This window comes from Meles meles, chromosome 10 (genome assembly GCF_922984935.1).
Source record: "Meles meles chromosome 10, mMelMel3.1 paternal haplotype, whole genome shotgun sequence".
NCBI classification, from domain to species: domain Eukaryota; kingdom Metazoa; phylum Chordata; class Mammalia; order Carnivora; family Mustelidae; genus Meles; species Meles meles.
Window position 1 is genome coordinate 85,920,160 of NC_060075.1, and position 20,590 is coordinate 85,940,749.

Here is a 20,590-nt window from a genome sequence, read left to right on the forward strand (position 1 = left end):
AGGCAGGACCCACCACTGACAGGTACATTCTGCTTGGACTCCTTTAGAAAAAGGAGTGCATCCAGATGCGTCTGGATGATTTGGGCTCCTCTTTATCTATAGGCTTTGATGGCCTGCTGATTCGGCCCTTTAAAAAAAAAAAAAAAAAAAAGCCCAAGGAGGGCTGCTTTGGTGAATGGAAACACTGACTTGACTGAAAAGTTACAAACCAAGCAGCTTTTTCGCCTTTCCTGGATGCTTGGGACTGCTCTGTGTTTGCAAGAAAGTACTAAAAATTCAGCTCCTGCCTTCACAGCCTGCTTGCTTTTACTACAGGAGACACCCACACTTACCCCTGGGACGGCTGCTTAGAAGCTGGCTTTCCCCTGTGTACGAACTTGCCTTAAATATGCTTTTTCTTTTTTAACTTATATTGGCCAATGTAGAAAAACCACTCTTCACCCGGGATGCATCCCAGTTGAAGGGAACATTCCTCAGCACCACCCTAAAAAAGAGCAACATGGGTTTTGGATTCACCATCATTGGTGGAGATGAGCCTGATGAGTTTCTGCAGGTGAAAAGTGTGATTCCAGATGGGCCTGCCGCGCAGGATGGGAAAATGGAAACAGGTAAGGTCCTTACTGCTTTAGAGATTTGTTTTGCTCCTCTACCCCCACCCACTCCCAGGGCTCCCCCTCCAACCAAGGCAAATAGGAGGAGCTTCTTTCTGTGATTTTAATTTGAAGGCCAAAGATCACTTCACTTTAGGGAAACCAGAAATTATGTTTCTCCTAAGTTTAGGAGTACCAAATTGAAGTATTTTGGAAATAGATCTAAATATAATTCTTGTCTCATTTTTCAGACTGCCCCTTCTATTTGCTGGATTTAATGGGCTCTTGAGATTGACACTTTTCTAATTTATTTTTAGAGTTCCGTCTTAGAGACGTGATTAACATTTCATACTATTCTACCTGATACTCAACCATTGATATTTTAAAATCTGCATTAATCTTGTGATAGTCTCAATGCTGAATTGCCCAGGTTAGATATTTAAATATGCATGCTCATCTCAAAGAAAAAAATTTTGGATGGTGTTCATCTATATATGTCCCCATCAATGTTTTAATATATAAGGTTGTTTTCTGTAGTTCTTACGAATCAATTTTCACATGCAGTTACTTGGATGTCTATCAAATTATAATCAAAATTCATTTAATATGGAGATGTGGAGGCAAATTGTTAAAGGCACAAATGCATAAAAAATGAAAGGTCCACAGAGGTAGAGAAAAAAGTAATGAACTAAGTCTGGTTTTTCAGTTTGATTTTAAATTATCCTTCCTGGCCCATGTCCTTGGATTAATCCCATAACTTACAAATGCTATTTTCCTTACCTGGGGTGGGGAGGAAGAAGAAGAAGAAAAATAAAATTTGATCTTGTGTCTTTAAAATACTGATTCAAGAATTTTACAATGTTGTTTTTGAAATATGTTAGTAAGTATTACAAACTTACAAAGAACCGTATCCCCATTACACATTTTCACAGTGTTGATTTAATTTGTGATACCAACTTGCCAACGTTAATGCATCTTAGTAGATACAAAAATTAGAGAATTACTTTTGAAGAAACATTATCACATCTATGTGGTCTATATATTTGTGAATTGTTATATTACCATTTAGAAAATGGTTCCTCAAGAAATAACTGCTTTCCAAGGCACCTAATGAATATATATGTAACTAACTCCCTCTCACTGGTGAGTAATAATCCATTTAATAGCTGTTACATCTCCTTAAAGTCGAGTGAAGTTTTAAAACTAACCCACCACACTTTTCAAACACTATTGTTGTAAAAATCATCTGTACATAATTTTCTGTAAGAGTTAAGTTAGGGGCGCATGGGTGGCCGAACGCGAGAACGACAATGATGGATAGGACAAGGCCTGGCTCTCGAGGAGTTTATGTCTAGGAAGGGCCTCCGATAGATGAACAAGTAGTTGTAACACAATATGAGTAGGATGAATCTGTAATAACCCTGATGTTGGCACAAAATCAAGACAGTAGGAAGAGGAAGCAACAGAAATGTTTAAAAAGAAAAGTGTGTTCCTAACCATGTAAGTGATAATTTCTCTCATTGGAAAATACCACAAAAGTTTGAAATCTGCTTATAAAATACTCAGGAAACTTAAATGGTTATTTTTAATTATGAGGTGATTTAAAATAAAATGTAAACACACTTCTGTGATATTCCACAAGTAGCGATAGGAATGGCTGCTCAGTTCATTGAGCTAATATTTCATGAATATCCGTATCCCAGGCATTCTGCTAATCATTAGGGAGGCAAAAATGAAGAGACAAATGTTTCTGTCGTTAAGATGCTTACACTATAGAAATAATGAGTAGCATGTTAATGAATATTTACATCAATGCAATCATAAAAATATGTACAAAGTCCAGAAATAGGCCAGAGGAAGGGGAGATTGAATCCATTAGGAGATGCTTAGGGAGAGCCTCGTACAGAAGATGATGCCTGACAGAGCCTTGAGTGATGAATAGGTGTTAGCTAGGTGGACAAAGAAGGGAAGCCACAGGAAGAGGAAACAACATATGCAAAGGCACAGTGGTGGGGAATACCTAGGTAAAGATTTATATGCCATCACAGCCTATGGCAATATTCCAACTTCAGTAGGTATTTATATGAACTACCAAATAAAGTGACAATCATAACTGGTAAAGATGAACTGTTACGACATGTAGGGAACATCAAAGAATAGTCTGTACATAGATTTCATAAGTGCATGAATACTTACATATAAAATCTTTCTCATGTAAATTTCTCACATAAACTTTCAACCAATTAGGCATAGGGCTTTACTCCATGGCTGATGTTTTCTTGATTTGTCTGTGCCGAGAACCTGAAACAGTGTAAGGCAAAGAGCAAGTGCTCTATAAGTATTTGCTGGGTGGATGGATGGATGGATAAATGAATGGATGGATGGATGGATGGATGGATATTGGATACACTTAGAAATTAAGACATGAAATTTGAATTGGCTGAATTCCACTTTTACCGCATAGCCTGGCCAATGCTAATTGGCCAAATAATTTACCATCAAAGCAAAAACAAACCAGCATTGCAATTTCTGGAGGAAATTAAAAAGACAAAAACATGTTAGGAACAAAATTAACTTCCTTTTTTGTAATGACTTCATCTGTACATGAACCTCAAGTGTTGTTTTTTTTTTTTTTAAATAGACACTACAGATAGAGTGATAAATCATTAATACTTATGAGGTGTGTGGTCTCTCGGGGTTGTGGGATCAGCCAGAGTCAGGCTCCAGGATGAGAAAGGTGTCTGCTGGAGATTCTCTCTCTCTCTCTCTCTCTCTCCCTCAGCCCCTCCCACCACTTGTGTTCTCTCTGTCTGTCTCTCTCTCTCTCTCTCAAATAAATAAATAAATCTTAAAAATGATAAGTGGTCTCATTTGACATTGAAATAAGCATGAAAATACTTGAATCATTTTTTTTAGCTCTGGGTTATCTCTAATGTAAGCAAAGAAATGTCAATAGTTTGTGTGGACACAGAGAAAGATCCATTCTACTGAAAAGTTGACCAAGGGTCCTACACAATAAAAACAAGGGTAGCATGGGAATTCTTTCTTTCTTGGTCAGCACTGATTCATGGGAAGGGGTAGAGACCAGGGGAAAATGAGGACACTGTGCCCCTGGCTGCTTTTTGAAAACTAATTGAGCCAATCCCCAGTGGTTCTATAATGTTCTAGAAGAAGCTTTTTTAGAAGAAATTATCATAGTGCTCAGAAACCACCCGACTTCTGATTGTTAAGTGTTCTACACATCCTGGCAATCATTTGTAGGCACCAGAGATCCTGGTCATATTCTTTAAACTATTTTTAAAATCAAGATTGATATACTAAGGCTTACAGAGAAACTACAAAGTCTGAGAGTTATTTATCTAACATCCTTCAGGTAAAAAGCTTCTCTTGTTACATGATGTTTTCCCCCAGGCTAATTTTTGAATCGAGGCTTGAGGTTTTCAACAAATATAAGAGGGAGGAAAGCTGGCCTATCTGTGAAGTTCTTCTGTAGATAGGGGTTGAATTATGAGGTCATTCACAACCTATTAGATTTTATTTGCCCTCATCTAAAACGTATCCACGTTATTAGTAAAAGGCAAGAAACTGGGAGACTAGCATCTTGACATTCTCTGGCTCCCGGCATTTCTCCATTTCAGCAGATCACCGTTACTGCCCTTTTGCTGGTTGCTAACTCGTTCTTTGTGTTTCTGGAAGTAGAGGCATAAGATTAATTTTCTCAGAATCACCTGGGGAGCTTTTTAAAAAATGCAGATTCCTGTGTCCCTGCACCTAGTGATATCCAATTTCTAGAAGGGGTTTTGGGCATGTGCATTTATATGCTTCTAAAAATTGTCAAATCAACACATGCATGTGAAAAAAAAAATCACATCAAAATATTTGTAATGCATAAAGTATCTTTTGTCCTGCTCCACCCCCCACCCAGGCCCCTGTCCCAGAGGCACTCAATCAGTTTGCATTCTTAGAGATGATAAATACCTTCACACCTTCAATTAATGTGTTTGTACTGTTGTCTTGATTTAACAGATTTAGACATGACCTATATTTACTTCCTCTTAGAAAGAAATGAAGAATTAGCTCTCTTGTCTCCCATCTGCCTTCCCACATTTTCCCAATAGAATTGTACAACTAATTTCAGTAATATTTGTATAGTTTTTGCATTAACATGGCTTTATACATTTGTTCACTGATCCCAGTGATGTACCATTCATACCTTTTCCCCCCTTAAACAGCTTTGTGGGGTTTTACTTTGTCTTTCTCTCTGTCTTGCAGTATCTTTCTTAAAATAATTATTTGTTTTTCCTCCCAAAGCGTATTGGGTCCTCTGGTGGGTCTTCTTTTTTCTACACATCTTTTGTCCTCCTGTTTCTGTCTGAGGCTAAGTGTTCCTCTGACCCTTGGGGATGTTTCATCATGTCTCTCCCTAGCAGAGTCCATCATTATCCACATCCATCTCTCTCTCTCTCTCTCTCTTTTTTTTTTTAAGATTTTATTTATTTATTTGTTAGAGAGAGAGCAAGAAAGGGAATACAAGCAGAGGAAGTAGAAGAGGGAGAGGCAGGCTTCCTGTTGAGTAGGAAGCCCCATGCGGGGCTCGATCCCCCCCTGAGATCATGACCTGAGGTGAAGGCAGGCACTTAACCAACTGAGTCACCCAGGCACCCCTCCACACCTCTTTTTTGTAGACGCTCATTTTACTGAAGTGCAGTCCTTGCATGTGTTATGATCCTCAACTGTCCATATTTAAAAGTGAAACTGAAAAATTTCCCTAATGTTCTTAGCCAGGGACAGAATATGAACATCTGTCAAATGGGGACCTTTTTTTTTTTGTTTTTGGAGACACCCTCAGTTTTTGACTTTGGGTAGGTGGTGGGAATTTTGCAAGCAGTGCCTCCGGGAGGATTATATACTTATATCAAACCTTCCTGGGATTCTGCAGAGCAACTAAAAGCCCTTCAACTAAGAGCCCTTCTTGGCCTTTGTCATGCTACCCTCCCCACCCCCGCCAAGAACACACTAGAACAGCAATCAGCAAATGCTTTCTGTAAAGGTGCAAATAGTAAATATTTCAGGCCTCGTGGGCCAGGTGGTCTCTGTCACACTGTTTAACCCTGTTGTCATGAAAGCAGCCTTAGACACCACATAAATAAATCAGTGTGGCTGTGTTCCAGTAAATGATATTTACCAATATGGGCTGCAGGTTTTGCTCCATGGGCCCGTTTGCCAGCCCCCTGCCCTAGATGCCAAACCCCTGCCCTAGAATAGACCTTCCAAAACCGTGATTAAATTCGTCATCATGCCTTGATTTTCATTTCATATTCTAAAATTCTCTTGAGCTGTCATGCCATATAATGGCCCCTCTCTGCCAGATAAATGGATTCTTTCAGGTTCTTTTCATTGCTGAGGGTTTATGCATTTTAAAGTCTTTGCTAAAGAGGATAGCCGTGTGCATTCAGTCTGTCATGGAAGCAGACATCTTAGAGTCTGTGTTTTTACACCTGCTGAAGTTTGAGGACTATTGTACGGAGTGGTAGGTAACAAGAAGACTCCCTTCCCATCTACTGTACCACTTAGATATTCCCCACCCTACCCCGACTGCCTTTCAACAGAGCCTATGCTCAGAATTGCTTTTATGGAGTGTTTATGAATATTCCTGGTACTAACTTTTGGAGTAGCGTCTCTGGCCATCTACCCAACCGACAAGGCTGATTACTCCTTATGTTTATCTTTCATATCAGAGTAGGACATTGGCTCAAGAGCAATTTCTCATTCTTTGGGGATTTTAGCCCTGTTAATTCTCTATCCTATAATTGGCATTATCTGAAATCTTAGTTATCCTTTCGCTTTCTGGGGGACAGCGAAGATTAACCTGAGGCTGTGGATACCGTGTAAGCAGATGGCTGCTCTGCTCTTGCCAGGAGAGTTACTGCCCCTCGTGGGGCCAGCTCTTTGTACTGATTGTCCAGTTAATGGTTACCCACTGGTTTCCCACCTTGCCTTACTCCAGTTTTATTTGACCTTCCCTAACCATTGCTAGCTCCCTAGCACTTTAATGGAATTCCATGGTTGTGATTTCAACATCTCCTGAGAGAGACTGTATGTAAGAGAAAGTCCAAGATGTGATTCCAACATGTTTTGTGTCTCATCTGCCCTCCATCTGCTAACTTGTGTCCAGCACAGTCTACCTTTTGAATTTTGAGCCCACGGCTGTGTCGGTTTGTCCCAGCTGCTCTCACACGGACGGGTTTGCCTCATCAAATGTCTGTGAATCAGCCAGTACTCCACCACCACCCACCTCCACCTCCGATGTTCACATTTAGACGGTTCTGTCAATTTCCAGAAGCAAATGAATGAATCCGAGAAATGTAATATTTCTCCTTGAAGTATCTGTTGAGTTTTCTGTTGCATTCCACACCAAAACTCGGCAACAATCAAACATTTACTCACGAGTCCACATTCTTGCCTGGGATCTGCTGGGGGCCTCTCATCTGCTGGGCACACTTTGGGACTGTCGTGGGGCCACAGGAATGGAAATGCCCTCCTGGGGCTGGGGTGTGGGGGGTGGTTTCACCCACACCTGAGGCCTCAGCTGGGATGAATGACTCCCCAGGGCTGATCAGGCATTTCTCTCTCCACATGGTCTCAGCAACAGGGTGCCTGGAGCAGTTTCCACGGTAGCTTAGGCCTCTAAGAGAGCAAAAGGGAAAACTGTCAGGCCTCTCAGGGCCTAGCCTCCAACCAGCACGGCATCACTGCGACACCTTCTGCTGATCAAGGCAAGTCACAGGTCAGCTCAGATTCAAGGGCCTGGAAACTAAGCCCTGTGTTTTGATGGGAGAAGGGGCAAAACATTTCTAGTTGCCTTTTTTCTACCGCACTACTTTTTATCTTCCTTTCTGTGGTTTCCTTGTTTCTGAATTACTTGACTTTGTTCAAACTTCCCTCAGAAACTTATCTTTTACTTTTGTAGACACTCTACCTTTTTACCTTTCTGGCACAGAGGCATTGATAATGGGTTGCCTTTCAATTCTCCAACATGCTACGAATAAATAACAGAGAATCATAATACCACATCCAGGGAATATGAGCAGTGAAATCAGCTGGTCTCCAGCTCTGTCTTCTGAATAAAAATAGAGAAAGTGGTTATAGCAATTCACTGTGTAAGAGCTAACAAAATATCCAGACTCACATCTGTGTTAGGTAATTTTCTAAATTTTACCCCTTGGTATTTATGAGCTTTAAATGCTACACACACACACACAAAGTCTTATGCTCTACAAAAGCCAGAAAGATAGAATTGAATTTCTAGCCAGCTGACCAATACTAATGTCTCCCGTAGAGAAGAAATAAATTGTGCTTGTTTAGCTTGTCAATATATTTACTCTTGATTCTTTCCAAACAACACCTAACTTTTAAAACCCCACTTCATTTTGTTCAAATACCTAACATCTCCCCTGCAAGCAATGTGTCTTTCCGATCAATCACCGGACATCTCGCAGAGCCGGAAAGAGCCGCAGTAAACACTCTGTATCTTCGGTCCTTCCTTTAAGATGATATATTAGGTAATACAAATGCCATCATTGACACAATACTTGATTTTTGGCTACACACCGTACCACTTGAAAGGTTTAAAACATTGTTGCACCAATTCTTAAAATCATGATATACTTCAATAACGCATTTAGTTTTAAAGAAGAGGTCTTCGTAACCCAAACAAGTGCTATTGCAGTGCCTCTTTTGGGCACATTTCTATCTTTTCTCTCTTTGTAAATGCCTTGTATGATGCTGTTTATGACCTCTTCATTTAAAATCGGAGTCTAGATAAAACCTCACTTGAGAAGGATTAACTACTATACATGTTCTATCTAGTTTTCATCTCTGCCCCAGGCTTAAGAACTTGATTCTCATTTGAGCACAGATAGAGTGAAGTTGGTTACTTTAATTTTGTTTCTAGTTTCAGTATTGGTATCCGTTTGGGTGAGTCACACAGTAATTGAGTTATGACATTTGTGACCGCGGTATATATTAACACCAAGGAAGTCAGTGCACTTAAATGTGTTATGATTATGAACTAGTTTTAAGTTATTCTGCAGAGAAACTTTATGTTAATTTGTAGCACAGGTCCACTGGCACTCCTAGGAGCTCAAGAAGAAAGGAGGTGGGACTCCTACTCAGCCTAAGAGCCCAGCTCTGCACGAAACTAGACATTATAATACCAGGAATGTCATGTTAGAGTAATCTTACTGGATATGAAGTTGGCGATTTAAAAATCTGAAAGCTAATCATTTAAGTTTAATGGAAAAGGGCTGGCGATTATGGGGTTAATGCTGTCTTTTTATTACCCACTCCATGGAGGAAGTGATTGACTGTCAGTATATTAGTGAAAGTCTTTCAGCTTAAGTTGGACACATTTGAAATAATGCTATCATCTAAATGCATTTAAGAAGTTTTTATTATTTTAATTCCTTAGGTCTGGGTCCAGGATCCCCAGTTCCCTTGCATAGCAATGGGGGCAAAAAAAAAGATCCAAATAGGTACAAAGAGTACCAGATTCTGGTGTCTGGATTGGCATGTGTGTTTTTATAGACAATGTTTAAAGTCATCCAGATCCTATTACTCTCAGTCTGGCAACTAATGGAGCTGAGCCTTTGGTTCATCAGGGAACAATCTGTTTTTTATAAAAGGTACTTGTTTCCACCCACCCCCTCCTTCAGTGGACTTGTAAACTCTTGCTACTTGCCATCCCCTGTCCCCAGCACCTAACTATAAGCTAAGTCAGAGCCTATGTCTGACTACATCAATAATAAATTCCCAAGGCATATTTACTACCAGATACATGACATATGTTCAGCTGTTCAACTTGGTGATTGAACAGTTGAAGGAATCTATCTGGGCAGCACTGATCTTACATGGATTACTGTGAAGGCACAAGATTTGCTGTAATTATCATAGATTTTCCTGTGATTATTTGCGCTCCCTTAGAGGATTATTTAAGGCTTTTCTTTGTCTAATTTAACCAAACATTTGATTAGTTGAGGCATTACATATAAAGTACTTAAAATAGGGCATGACATATGGAATCATTTGGAATTGGTAACCGTTATTAATATTTATAAGACTGTCTTCCAATAAATTGAAGGAAGCTTTAGTATTCTGGGAGTGATAGATATATGAAAAGAGTTATGAACAGCCTAGGATGGTCACCATTTGGACCCTGGAAATGAAATGATTCTGTATGGAACACTAACAGCAAAAAAACTCTTGCTTCTTAAAGTTGTTTCCACCTTTTTTTAAAAATATTTATTTATTTGACACAGAGAGAGAGAGTGATCACAAGTAGGCAGAGAGGCAGGCAGAGAGAGAGGTCCGATGCGGGGCTCGATCCCAGGGCCCTGAGATCATGACCTGAGCCAAAGGCAGAGGCTTAACCCACTGAGCCACCCAGGTGCCCCAAGTTGTTTCCACTTTTAAAGGAGATAATCAGAAAATTGTTGGATTTGTAGCGCCATGTTGACAACTGTTACTCTGTTGGTGGACTGGCATCTGAAGTAGGACATTCAACCTCGTGTGTTTGTAAAGACCACTGAAAATTGGGCTGGGGTGCCGTTCAGGCATGCCATTGGAGTCTGACTCTTTTTACTAGACATAAATCTTTTTACTAGATACCCTAGAGATGTCTCTAACCTCATCTTTATTTGTTTAATGAAGTTTCTCAGTTTTTGATATTATAACCCACTCCAAAATAAAAACATGTCCATCCCGAATCATAAGAAACAACAAAGAAAAGTCTAGAGAGGGTAAGAGAGTTGGAAAATGTCCGAGGCGAAATATACATTTCTGTTAAAAGCAGTAGTACTCCCTGAATCGAATATCCGTAGAGGATGTTGGTGCATATTCCTACAGATTGTCATGTGGTCTCGTAAGCGCTCCATGAATAGCTTCATTTCCTAGGTACACACACATAGATCACCCCCTGCAGACATGTGCATACAAGTGAGAAAAAGAGGCAAGAAATATGTCTTCCACTGCTTCCCCAGCTAAGTCTCAGATCTCAGTTCATAATTATAAACCTCTTCGCATTCTAAACAAGAAGACTTCACTGAAGTCAAGAGGAGATAAATTGCCGTGCTGACCTTTGTTTGTAAGTGTAATTCTGCTGGGTTTTGCAAGCTGCCAGTGAAATTAGAGATGGAGTGCGCTGGAGTCGGCAAACAGCAAAGCTGCTACAGCTGCAGAAACATGAGTCCCGTACCCAGTGTAATTAATGCGCCTCTCACACGCGCCAGCTGAGGATTTGCATGAACTGACAGGAGCACACACGGTAACTCCCGTGTCATCGTCTAATTTACTACTTTGTTCGAAAATCCAACTCTGTGAGGTGAATTTTGCATCTCTTAATGGCAAGAACCATCGTCAGAAATGAAAACATTTCATCACGTAAATGAGATACTGACAAAAAAGGGGAACTTTGTTTTGTGAAACCAAGATTAATAACCTAGAACTGTCTTTCTCTGTGCTAAGAGCTTCATATTCCTTCCCTCTTTGTTTTTAAAGTGTGGGGTCCTGAAATTTTCATTTCTCTGGCTTCTTTGGTCTTCTTTCCTATTTTTCTCACCTGACTAGGGAAAAAGCAAAAACTGGATCTATTTTCTCCTGTGTTCTCATGAGAGAATGAAATTTGGGGCGTGAAAAAACAGACTTAGATTGCCACATCTCGAAATGTCGTATGAAGCACTTAACATCCTTTCCAGGCATCATGATGGATAGAAACGCGAGGTTAGCAATACTGGCATGTTTGCAGAGCAGTTTCTCATGGACTTGTGTAAGATTGTGATCCTGAATTGGGACATAAAAGCTTTGAAGCATTAGAGTAATGAGGTTGGGGCTAGATGTAGCAAGAGCTGAAATTATATGAATCCATCCTGCGTGAAGTGAACATTCCTGGAAAACAAGGTGCCGTGCTTTTGTGGTCATTGACATCTGCCTACAGGCTATATCAGTGGTGACCGGTGTAATCTCAGAATTTACAAAGTAGAACCTCAAGTACAGACTAAAAGATATGGAATTGTTTCCAGTGTTTCTCATCAAGGCTGGGTCCTTGAGATTTTTTTTTTTTTTAACGAAATGCAAAGGTCATTTTTCCTTTGGAAAAAAATAACCACCTGCCATTTCCTAGAGAAAAGGTGACATTTTTCTATGAAAAGGAGACATTTTGCCCAGAGGCAAGTGGAGGCAGTTTCTGGGATTGCCTGACAGTGAGTTTATATAAGAGCAGAACAAGGTGCTATGCCTCTGGCAGAAATGACATTTCTCTCCCTAGTCTTAGAGTTGCAAATTCTAAAAAATACAAAACTGACTTTCTGGTGGTAATTCTGGTCTCTCATTGATGTGTGCTGTGGCATTACTAATTAACGCTGTGAACGTGTGCCATGCTGAGACCAGGGGAAGTTATACAAAGATGGCGGACGGGGAACTTCCTGAGCTACAAGTCCAGTCCTGCGCTTCGATTTCTATCACTGACTAATCTTGTTCTGTTTCACCTAGTGCCGAACTGCACGGCATCAGTGTTCCTGTCTATTAATAATTGCTCAGAATAGATACGTCCATTTGCTCATTCATTTATTCAGCAAACTTTATAACAGGATGTTAAGTTGGGGCTTTTCATAGAACTGGCCCTGGGTCCCATCACCTTCTCCCATGGCTACTGTGGAACTGCCCTCCTACAATAAACTGCCCCTGCTCCTCTATTGAAAAAGAAAATGGAGAGGGAAAAAGAATCTTCAAAATAGTTTTCCTTATATGTGGAATGCAGTGCTTGTGTTGAGAAGTAACCCAGTTGTCCCCATGTGAAAGGGAGGGGTGCTTCCCATCTCCATTTCAATCCAAGTAAGGAGGGAGGCTCTAAATGAATAATCACTCCTCGAAATTGAGATTGCAAAACAAGGGGAGGTGGTGTTTTGGTTTCCAAATTGGACATCTGCTCAGGCAGTGAGTGGACTCACTTCCTTTGCCTGTCAGAACAAGAAAGAAGTGAATTGGAGAGAGGAGGGAGAATAAAACACACCACAGTGAAGCCACTGCACCTAGTATTTGGCATGACAAGACTGTGCCAAGTTCTCTATGGTTGAAAGAGACCTTGACCTGAGCCAGTCATCTTCCATATACCGCTCAGGAGAGCCACCTGCTGGGCAAAGAAAACAGCATCAGCAGGCTGGGCAGTGCTCCAATATGGCAGCCGCGGATGGAGATGAAAGAGGTCAAGTTTGGACCAAATACTGCACTGACCCTGGGATGAATGCACAGACCCATCCCATGAGATAGCCAGCCCCTAGGCAACTGCCACTTCAGTGGCCAGTTACCATTCACTACACAGGCAGCCTATTAAATAAAATCAGCCAATTGCAGCCATTGCAGCCAATTAAATAAAAAAGATTCCCTTTCTGGAAGAACTAGACCTTGAAGAGTAAGGAAGGAAGAAGCAGTGACCCAGGGGCAAACTGTGCCTCCCCCACCTCAAAGCTGTCAGGGTCCCAGTACGAGCCCATGCAGAGGGCAGGAGGAAAAGAGGTTTAAAGTTGAGGCTTTAAGGAGACTAGGTGTATTGTAGCCAAAAGTGACTTCGAAGTTAAGAATTTTCCTAAGCTATCATTAAGGAATGGGAAAAGGTGAAAATAGTAACTGTAGGAAAAAACATCCTTCACATTTTTAGCCCCAACCCCCAAATGAGACTGCTCCATAAATGTGTGTGTGCAGGGAGTACCCACCACACATCAGCCATCCCTCCAGTTTCTGGGGACTCATGGGTGAATGATAGAGTCTCTGCCATAAAGGATGGTACCGTCTGGCAAAGTCATAGAGGTATGTGAGCAATTTCAAATGACACCTGGAGATAAATACTAGAAGAGGGGTGTACAGACTCCTGATGAATGAGTCTCTCATGAGAGGGCATAGGGAGAGGCCAGGAAGGGTTTCACAGCTGAAGTGTGATTCAAAGACCTGAAGGGAGACTATGAATTTGTTAAACATTCCAGGTATGGGGAATATAGTGTGCAAAAGTGCAGACATCCATTCATTCAGCGGACACGGACAGGAGATTTTACTATGAGCCAGGACCTGTGCCAGGTAGGATATTGGCTTATAAGAAGAAAACAACATGATCCTTGCATGGGTCCACGTCTAGGGGATCTGGAAAACCATGGGCTCTTTGTTATGCCTGGAACCGAGGAGGCAATGGAGAGGGAGGGCAGAACCAGAAGTTGAGGTGAAAGGCTGTCAGGAGCTTAATAGGGAAGGAAACTAAAAAACACACTTAGGAGTCACAGAGGGCTTGCGAGCAGGGCTGCAACCTCATCAAATGTGCATTTTAGAAAGATAGATCTAGAGTCAGGGTAAAATATGAATTGTAGAAAAAGAGACAGGAATCAGAAGAGAAGTTAAGAAATGTTCAGTATCTCTTCCGTGTGCCTCCCCAAACCCACTTTCTCTGGTGCCCATTATGGACTCGGCCATTTGGCTTCCTTGTCTTAGAGCTTCCCGCTGGGCTCCATGAGTGGGACGAAGCTGCTGGCTATCAGAGGCCAGGAGAGAGTGAGGCACTAGCATTTAGTGCCCTCACTTATTCGCTGCCAGGTTGCTGCGTGCTGGGCATCCATCTTTTGGAAGCTCTGCTCTCACAACCACGGGAGGAGGAGAGGAAATGAAATGGAAGTATGTGGGCAGTGCTCCTTCTTGTCAGAGCGAATGAGATGAGTGAAGACAGTTAACTACATTTGCTTCTTTGGGTTTCATGCTGGAGCAACTGGGTGGACTATGATGCCTTAAACACGGAAGAAGCAAGTTTGGAGTGTTTCAACCTAATAAGAATGTTTCAGGGTGCCTGGGTGACTCAGTATAGCATCTGCCTTCAGCTCAGGTCATGATCCAGGGGTCCTGGGATCGAGCCCCTTGTTGGGTTCCCTGCTTATCAGGGAGTCTGTTTCTCCCTCTCCCTGCCTCTCACTCCTGCTCACTCTAGCTATCTCTCTCTCTCAAATAAATAAATAAAAATCTTTTAAATAAAGGATGCTTAGTAACTCCTAAGTCATAAGGAATTGGGGCTAATTTAGGTAATATGGTGAACAAGGCTCTAGGTTTTATGTTTCCAAGAGTCAGCATCTATATACATTTGAACAATTGCTCAAAGACAATTAAGTTCTTAACTTCATAATTTGTATTTTCTTTGTGGCGTGTTTTATGATTCCCTTTTTTTATTTTTTATTTTTTTCAGGAAGAAGTGGTAGCAATAGGATTTATTTTGTATTGCCAGCAAAATTCATACTTGTTAACAACTCGGTGGGATGGGAAAGGGAAAGAATTATATGCTAAAATCTACAACATAGAGAGGACGCAGAGTGCTTCAGTCATTGATTAGCTGCCAAAAGAAAGAAGCAGCAGCTTTGTCTTCCATCAAATTCTTCTGGGTTTTTCCAGATGGGAGAGCAACCGCAAATGGCTGAAAGTTATACAGAGACAGATTTTGATTTGTTATTAAAAAAAAAATAGCTTAATGACAGAGCTGGGTTGTCTAATAATAATATTCATTCTTTGAGTTTAATGGCAATGTGCCAAACTCCTAATATATAGTATCTGATTTAATCTCTATAGTAACTTGGTGGAATAGAGATAATTATTCTTATTTTACAAACAAGGAAACAAGTTCAGAAAAGTTGATTAATTAGCCCAAGCTCACACCACTAGTACATGGTAAGGTTGAGATTCAAGCCCCTATTTGACTACTTTGCTACTACTTTCTAGAATAGTCAGCTCCCCAGAATTGGAAGTCTTACCGGAGTCCGATTAATCACTTCTCCAGTATTTCTGCTCTGGTTGAAGGTTGAACCGTTTGACTCAAAGTCACCATCTCTGAGGTGCAGTATCATGATACTCCTTCTCTGCCTGCCTTCTCTTTCTTCCCACCCACTCCCCTGACCCTGGTTTTCATGAATAGTGTGTATGTGTGTGTGTTGAATTTAGTCTGTAAAACATTCTGTATTTTTTATTAATAAAGACATTGAGGGAGAGTGCTAGATAGAAGAAAAACAAATCTGTTCCCTTTTCACTGTTCCTTTATATACCCCAGTACACATATCTCATATGCCCATGTCTGGCTAGATAAAAGGAAAATTCAAGGTCAATACAGAGAATGAATAATATTTTCTAATATCATGGTTATTTCCCTAGCCATATGACCCAGTTTTTTGCCCCCAAACCCCACTGATTTCAAGGGGGAGTGGAGCCAGCAAATACATATGGAAGCTGTTGTGTTTTTGGGTTTTTTTTTGTTTTGTTTTTTTTTTTTAATTAATAAATGGTATCTGGTATTAAGAAGTATTAAACTAAAGTGTTTCAAAGCTTCTTGGAACAAGAGGACCTAGCCTATAATTTTTCTAAGTATGTCATTTAGAAAACCAAGTTGTCTAAACAGAGAACTTAGAGCCCTAAGAAAAATTCACATGATTATTGAGGTTCAAATGAAACTATGTTTTGTGAAGGGAAACCTATGAACACATAAAATGGACATAATTAGCCCAAGGGGTAAGTAATGAAGTAGGATTCCAGGGCAGGTCTCTGAGGCTCCTAATACCAAACTACTTCCCCCAGAGAAGCACTTTGGGGACTTCATGTAGTTTCAAGTATGGGACAGGTGAAGGCATATAGCATTACTGAGGAAGTGGTCCCAAGAAACTTGATGTCTTCTTAAGACAACAGAGGACCTAGAAACATCCTTGAGGTGTTTACACCAATCCAAACATGTTATATTTCTTTTGCTTAAAGGACAAAGTCTGAATGTCCTTTGCTCACATATGTAAGATGTTGAAGTGAACAATGAGGTCCTCAGAGGAAAATTAGTCACACGAAGAGAGTCGTTACAGTTAAATACTGAGATTTGCATCACACTCTGTTCATGTGTTGAGACCCAACTATATATTGGGTAGCCTTGCCCAGTAGACCTCTGGCATTTACTGGGATAAATAACACCGTGACTATAAGAAATATTTTGGAAACTGCAAAATATGGTTCAGTTGTAAGTTAGTTTTATGATGATTATACATTCCTGAATATCTAAAATGCCACTTTCTCCATTTTAACTTGCTGTGCTGATATGCATTCTTATCTTTTCCCTTCTGGGTGTTGTCAATCTGTCTAATTAGATTATAGGCTCATTAGGTGGAGGCCAATGGCTAATTCCATGTTTAGTACAGAAACAGTACACTGTTGGTATTTAATCATCCATAGTCTCCTGTTCTGGCTCGGCAGGGTATAACAATACATCTTCTGAAAGCTCACTAGAGTGAAAATTCCCCTGTAGAGGGCAAGAAGAAAGCAAGAAGGACAAATGAATTTTCATTCAACCCTTGGAGAGTTCTTCTTTTTACGAGAGTATAATAGCTAAGCCACTAACCTGTAGAATGGAAAATCAGCCTGAATACATGTAAAAGAAAAAAAATCAATATGCAGTAGCTGTTTTATGCAGCACTGTTCAATTCCGAAAGAGCTGACTGTTGGGGGAAACAAAAAACCACAAAAAACAAAAAACAAGATGCAGTATGCCATTTGGGAAAAAAAAAAAAAAGTAAAGCAAATAATTCGTATGTGGAACTTTTATGTGTGTCTCAAAACTGTTTAAGGAAAGCTAACTGAGTATTCCTTGGAGAATCGTGAGCAAAGCAAGAGTAGGGGAAGTATAAATTTACCTAGTATATAGGTAAGGGAAACACACACACAATGAAGCCCCAGGATTCAGAGTTTATCAGTTCTAGGGCCAGAATCCCTGATTACTCATCTGCTATCCTATGTAGTTTGTAAAATCTATAGGGATTTAACAGTATCTGCTCACTCTGGGGTTCGAATTTAAGTTCTGCTGAAATTCTTAATAAAAAGAGTTTCACATTTTCTTCTTCTTAGTTGAATCCCTGTTGGTTCGCAACCAGGTTTACCTTGGCAGCTTCTGGAGCTTTATTTAGCTTAATTGACAGTGTCTGCTAAGGGAGACAGACAAAACAAAAATTATTCACTTCCCATTGATAGGTGAATTCTGTAAGAGTTTACTGATAGAGTTGCTAAAAAATTTCTACCACTAACCTCTTTTATGAGAGATACACCAAGGATTACAGAGTTCTTTTTCTTGCTAGCTAAGTAAGGCATTCCCTCTGAAAATATCATTAACACCACGTGGGGGTCATGTAGAAATCAGCTTAAGGATCTCAGAATGTTTAAAGAGCTTTATCTATAATCCCCTCAATGTAAAGGGGGAAAATGCAATGTAAAAGATGAGTGCTTATTTTTGTGCACCCAGTGTCATTACTGAGCGAAAATTTGATGGAAAAAGGGAATATAAGCTTTTATTCATTGCTTGCAATGCACCTTGAAAAATGGAAAGAAGTAGAGACAACTTTGTATCTGAAAGCATTTCCATCCAAAGTAATAGCTGTAGGGAATAAATAGACACTTTGTAAAAGATATTGGGCTCTTAGCAATATGAACAAGGAATGTAATTAGAATGTATTGTCCATTTCTGAATATCTTTTTAAAATATACTTAGTCAAGTGAAATCTTAGGTCCTTGATATATTAATTGAACTATGGATGTATACTTATTAACGCAACTCTAAAACCTTCATGATAAATACTGACTTTGAAAACTAAAAAAAAAAAAAAAAAGGGAAGAAAGAAATGACAAAGTATCACAGATAATTCTCTGTCCCTCATAACACAGATAGACTGCTAAGAACTTCCCAGCAGGCATCCCAGGCCATATGTGTGGAAGTGCCCAGACCCAGATACCCCTCATGCAACAAAATATCTACTGTGATTGATTGTAGAAATAACAAATCTTCCATCGTGGAAGAGGTTTCAAAGAAGAGTATATTTTGGAGTGAGTGGAGGAAAGTATAGGAAATTGTTGAAGCGAAGCAAAATCGATACTGAGAAGAAAGAAGAGAAAGGAAGAAAGAGGGAGAGAATGAGAACCATAGCTTCTTCCTGTAAATGGAAAGCATGTTTGTATACCTGCTAATTCCCAAGTGAAAAACTTACTAATGTAAAATGAATAAGACAGAAATGAAGTAGAATCAGAAGAGGGGAAAAAAAGACCCCTGATTTTAAAGACTTAATTTCTTAGCCTGTTAATATACATTTAATCCTTATTTGAACAGCTTACAATTCTGAGTATAATGGAGTCTGAGCTAATTGGCTGAGAATGATAATATCCTTTAAAACTAGCTTCTGGCATAATGTCCAGTCTTCACCAGGCCTATAATTACTGATGTGTGTATGTGAGCAAGAAACTATGTGATTTTGGTTGGGCTCAATGGGCTAGTAATAATACCCCTGATCAGTGTTTGAAATCCTCCAAGGAAGAGCCTCTTATGAATAGCATGACCAGATTCTATAGAAAGCAGTGCTTTTGAGAAATGAAAGGAATGACAGAATATATGAACTCCATCATCAACTCGTATTTCTGAGAAAATGCAACCCTGCCAAGTATATGCCCGCTAATGTGATTCATTTTGGATATGAGTTAACACTTCAGCACACAGATGTCCAGATCCCAGATGATGTCTCTCACTTAATACTGGCTCATATTACTTAATGACTTCAGTTAGTTGTGTGAAATCAAAATGCAAAACACTTAATTACAAGTGGGAGATGGCAGAAAGTGCTAACAGGACTGTTGACTCGGAAACTTGGGAAAGTAACTTCTTACTTTCTTGCCTCAGTGTCCTCTGCCCAGTAGTATGATGATTAGATTATGTCTGAGGTCCTCTCCAGTTGTAAAATCATATAAATGGCCAATTGTGAACCACAAAATTACAAATGTTGGTTTAATAGCAGCCTAAAATTGTGGCCTTTAAATGACATGCCCAAATCAGCAAACTGGATGAAGTTCTTTCATGATAAAGGGGTATGACCAGCAATTAACTCTGGGAATCAGTGTCCTGTCCTCCAACAGAAACAGCCACAATATATTGAATACAGTCCAAGAGAATCAAAACATAAGTCCCAACAAAGGCAGAGTCAGATTCTTTTTTTTTTTTTTTTTTTACGATTTTATTTATTTACTTGACAGAGAGAGAGATCACAAGCAGGCAAAGAGGCAGGCAGAGGGGGAGGGGGAAGCAGGCTCCCCGCTGAGCAGAGAGCCCAATGTGGGGCTTGATCCCAGGACCCTGAGATCATGACCTGAGCCAAAGGCAGAGGTTCAACCCACTGAGCCACCCAGGCGCCCCTCATTTTATGATTTCTAACGAATACATGCACAAGATACTATATAGCCTAAAAATGACATAAAATGTTTAATTATCCCGCAGCATGACTTGGACACACTACACAATCACTATAATTGAAAGAGCAAAGAATGATGGCTTAAGTTACCAAGCAAAAGGCAGCAGACGAAAAAAGTCAACTCAGAGGCCAGGAGGCCATGTCTGGACATGCCCCTTGTTAACACCGATAAACTGTTACTAATAGAGCCAATTCTAAACTTTCTAAGTTATGGATTATTGCTCTCCCGGGCTGGCTGTGGTCAGTTCATATTATAACTGAAGTCCATCTTCATACTGTCACACCGGACCTTCTTTCTCTTTGCATCTTTCTTTTCTTGATATTACAATAATTCCTTGGCAAATTCTCCATCCTACAAAGTTCCATTATTCTTCTGCATCCATCCTGCTTCCTCTCCCATCGCCACCACATAAACATGCACAACAAATCAGAACTGCTACTTCTGAGGTATTTTTTTTTAACTCAGGTAATATGCCAATGCCAAGACTTAAATTATTTTTATAGGAAATGAACATTTCCCATTGGTCTGCCTTCTTAATCCTATAATACAACTTCCTTTCTTTTGGCCTATTTCTAGAGAGTTGTAAGCCTGAAGCCATGGTAGTCATGAAAAAGCAATAAAGAGACATTAAATATTTAATATGTGGGGCGCCTGGGTGGCTCAGTGGGCTAAGGGCC

General features: G+C 40.1%; 1 protein-coding gene across 4 annotated transcripts in view; it reads left to right on the top strand.

The window, feature by feature from the left end:
* MAGI2 (membrane associated guanylate kinase, WW and PDZ domain containing 2) overlaps nucleotides 1-20,590 on the top strand; it is a 1,383,262-nt gene that overhangs the window by 1,073,182 nt on the left and 289,490 nt on the right. For all 4 annotated transcript variants that reach the window (XM_046021617.1, XM_046021618.1, XM_046021620.1 and 1 more), the window contains one exon: nucleotides 426-608. In XM_046021617.1, the coding sequence (XP_045877573.1) occupies nucleotides 426-608 (183 nt within the window). The remainder of the gene's footprint in view (nucleotides 1-425; nucleotides 609-20,590) is intronic.